General features: G+C 54.6%; 1 protein-coding gene across 12 annotated transcripts in view; it reads right to left on the bottom strand.

Annotated features, from left to right (window-relative positions):
* Positions 1-3,709, bottom strand: part of TCF7L2 (transcription factor 7 like 2) — a 188,428-nt gene that overhangs the window by 13,113 nt on the left and 171,606 nt on the right. For 6 of the 12 annotated variants that reach the window (XM_014455286.2, XM_014455295.2, XM_006088140.3 and 3 more), the window contains 3 exons: positions 2,918-3,058; positions 1,985-2,144; positions 1,527-1,634 (listed from right to left, as the gene is read on the bottom strand). In XM_014455286.2, the coding sequence (XP_014310772.1) occupies positions 1,527-1,634; positions 1,985-2,144; positions 2,918-3,058 (409 nt within the window). The remainder of the gene's footprint in view (positions 1-1,526; positions 1,635-1,984; positions 2,145-2,917; positions 3,059-3,709) is intronic. The other 6 variants (XM_014455291.2, XM_014455294.2, XM_014455287.2 and 3 more) reach the window with 1 other exon arrangement.

Below are 3,709 nucleotides of genomic sequence, written 5' to 3'. Positions count from 1 at the left end.
AGGCCTGCCTAGTGCTGAGAGCTCCACCTCGAGTCAGGTGGTGAGTGGGGCAGCGAGCCTGTGGAGCAGGAACGTTCTCATGCTCTCCTCCCAGCCCCAGAAGAACGGCCTCTCCACCACACACATGCTGAGGACACGTGCAAAGCCCCCAAGCAGTTCAGGTCCTGGGCGTGACCCTCTGTGAGTGACAAGGGCTCTGAGCAGAGCCCCTGAGCCATGGAGAGGTGCTTGGACTAGTTCCAGTTCCACCTCCCAGGAGGAATACAGCCTAATGCTGCCAGCTCAGGGGGCGGGGCCTGGAGGAAGATGGGTGCGGGGGTGATGACCACTTGGGAGCCCAGCCCAAAGGTCTCGGTTCTCCATTCCCCCTCATCCACACCGCCAAGAGCAGACTGGCAAGCACGTGTGTGAAGGGATCAGAATAAAGCTGGAGGAAGCCTGAAAATGCTGCTCAGAGCACTCGGCCTTCCCTCAGGACTCACGTTCCCGTGGACCGTATGACTTGCTGAGGCGGCCAAGTTCTGAGCCAGTAAATAGGTCTGATTTAGCTCAGAATCCCCACCACACCACGTGCACAGTAAGTCTGCGATCAGCAATGACGGAGGGGATCTCAACCTGCATCCGGAGAGAGCCCTTCACCAGGGACAATGCCCATGGAGAGTGAGGGCAGGAGCACCGCCTGGCAGAAAGTCGCCCATGGCTCTGAGATTCCAACAAGGAACAGGACGAGGAGCCCGTGGCTGCATTAGGACAAGTTCTGTCCCACTGCCCCCAACAGTGGATGACAAAATCACTTCATGTAACCCAATGCTCTGTACTAAGGCACCAGGCAAAATAAGAGTCATTTCATCCATCCAGAGGAGAGAGAGCCCAGAACTTGAGCTAATGGGCAACATGGAGAATAAAAAAGAATGGCGAGAGGTGACAGGGGTCCCAGAGGACAGCGTTTAGGGAAGAAGAGTCAGGAGTGTCATTACCACTGCAATTAGTAAAATAAACCACCTGACAGTGTTTTCTAAAATCCAGGAGAGGAACTTAGGCAAACCTTGCAGCTGACAGAGTCCAGGAACACAGAGCTCACAAGACACACCCCTTTGCCGGCCCTTGCTGGGTCCCTGCCAAAGGATGACTTTTACTGGCCCTTTCAGGGATATTCCCATCATGCCCCTCAGGATGAACGAGGCTCCCAGCTTCTACTGCACCACAGCATAAGACAGTTGTTTCAATTTTCCCTCTTACGGAAGGGCCTGCTGCTGGAAGATCTGTGAGGAACTACTCTCTCCCTCCACCCCACCCTCTTCCCTGGAAGGCCGCCCAGGGACCAGTGCTGAGAAGCCCCGTCCCTCCTCCCTGAATGCTGCCGGGGCCAAACTGGAGGCCCAGACCAGACCCTCCGAGCCTGGTGCTCGGATGAGGTGCTAACGGTCCCCGCAGAGGGCAGAGGGAACCAAGCTGACATTCCCTTTGTCCCCGAGGACATCCGGCACCCGCCTGCAGACCAGTCCCGAGAAAAAGGATCCACCTACATAGTTATCCCGTGCGGACCAGCCGGGGTACAGCTGCATGTGGAGCTGCCGCTCCTTCCGCGCCAGCTCGTAGTATTTTGCTTGCTCCTCTCTCGACAACGCGTGCCACTGGAGGGGACATGGGGGGGAGAGAGACAGAGAGAGACATGCAGAAGTCACCAACTACACTGCGGCGAGGGGGGAAGGCGGCTTCTTTTTCGGGTAAGTCCATCCGGAATCGTACAACCTGCAGATGGTCTGCGGGGCCTGGCACCCACAGGAGTGCTCAGACAAAGCACAGGTTGGCGTCTGTCACTCCATCCCCTGCCCTCTCTGGGGGTGGGGGAGGGTCGTGGCTGTGGCTGTAGGAGTCCGGAGTGTGGCCGAAAGAAAACAAATGGGGACAGGGACACCTTGCCACCCCACCTGCGACGTCCTAGTCCCCTCTCCCCTCTTCCCCCAGGGAGGCAGCCACCTACCCTTCGCCCCAGGATCTGGTTGATGGCCGCGCTCTCTTTCAACGTGCACTCGGCGACGACCTTCGCTCTCATTTCCTTCATATACAACATGAACGCGTTGAGAGGTTTCTTTATGTGGGGCTTCTTCTTTTCCTCTTCCTTTTTGGAGTCCTGATGCTTTCTGGATGCGGACAGAACACACAGACACAACCCTGTGAACCACCGCGAGGGCCAACTCCCCCCGCGGCACGGAGCCCATTTCCATGGTTCCCCGGTGCCCACACCCGGCAGCTTTGAATGAAAAGCTCGCTTCCACGTTTGGTCTCCCCGGCCCTGGACAATGGGACAGAAACAGCCTGGGGAGGGGCTGGGGAACACAGAGGTTTTGCCATCAGTTCCTCAAGTGTCACAAGCACACAATTTTCCCAGGCTGAGGGGACAGCACCTGTGGCCGCCTGCACCTTGGCGGCGGCACCTGCTCAAAGGACAGAGCTCCGAAGGCTCAGGGATATGGGGAGGGACAGGGACGTGGTTGCAAATCCCAGTCCAGCCAAGAACATAAAAGTAGTTCTCTTGACCCCGTCCACCTGTGAGGGTCCAGAGCCCACAGCAGCTGGGTGTCTGCCGGGATCACACGCAGCACGACAGCCTTGGCCAGGGCCACCAGCCAGGAGCCACCAGGCCAGCAACCACAGGCTAAACCCAATGAAGAGCGACACTGTCCTAGCTGGTTTGGCTCAATGGGTAGAGCGTCGACCTGCAGACCGAAGGGTCCCGGGTTTAATTCTGGTCAAGGGCACATTCCAGGGTTGTGGGCTTGATCCCCAGTGTGGGGCGTGCAGGAGGCAGCCAATCAGTGATTCTCTCTCATCATTGATGTTTCTATCTCTCTCCCTCTCCCTTCCTCTCTGAAATCAATAAAAATATAAATAAAGAAAAAATAACGACACTTACGAGCTGTGGAGCGAGCCGACGTCACTCTGGGAGGATTCCTGCTTGACTGTTGGCGTGACGATGGCCGGGTGGGGGATGCCGGTCGTGTGCAGAGTGTGATGTGGTGGGACCATGTGGGGAGGGAACCTAGAAGACAGAAAGCTGTGTAAATCGTCAGAATCAAAATGAATGAATGAGGAGGGATGTGCACACACAATACACTAAAACAAAAAAGCACGTAACACTCACATGAAAGCAACCCGCGGCATATGAAACCTGTCAGCATTAATTAGCGATAAATTAAACATAATGACTCTCATAATGTCATTAAAGCCAATCTTCCCCTTCATTACGCTTACTGACACAAGACGTTATGATTTCCAACATCTTTCGCAAAAGACAAATTTAACTGATGTACTTGGGTGGCAGAGGAGGCCCGGGCGACCTGTTGGAGATCACACGCCCACATGTGTTTTGAGGTGTTACCAGTGGCATCTATCTAAGAAGACAATTTCCTAAGCCCTAATCGGCGCCAGATGAGAGGGGAAGGCTTTTGTTGTATATTGACAGCCGAATAAAATATTAATGCGGCTGACGTGTACACACATTCCTGACAGGGCTGCGTGGGCCTCATTAGGCCTCATTCTGTTGATGGGAGTGTAATACAATTTTTGTTTTGCTTTTGCTGCTGTGCCCCATCGTTTTGACAGGAATGGGAGACAGTGAGGCAGAAAGATGGAGAAAATCCAAATATTTCCCATTTGGTTCTCATCAGAAGTTACGGACATTTTAAATAAGTTTGTATCGGCTTAT

This window comes from Myotis lucifugus, unplaced genomic scaffold (genome assembly GCF_000147115.1).
Source record: "Myotis lucifugus unplaced genomic scaffold, Myoluc2.0 scaffold_44, whole genome shotgun sequence".
NCBI lineage: Eukaryota > Metazoa > Chordata > Mammalia > Chiroptera > Vespertilionidae > Myotis > Myotis lucifugus.
This window is presented reverse-complemented; position numbering and strand designations above follow the sequence as displayed.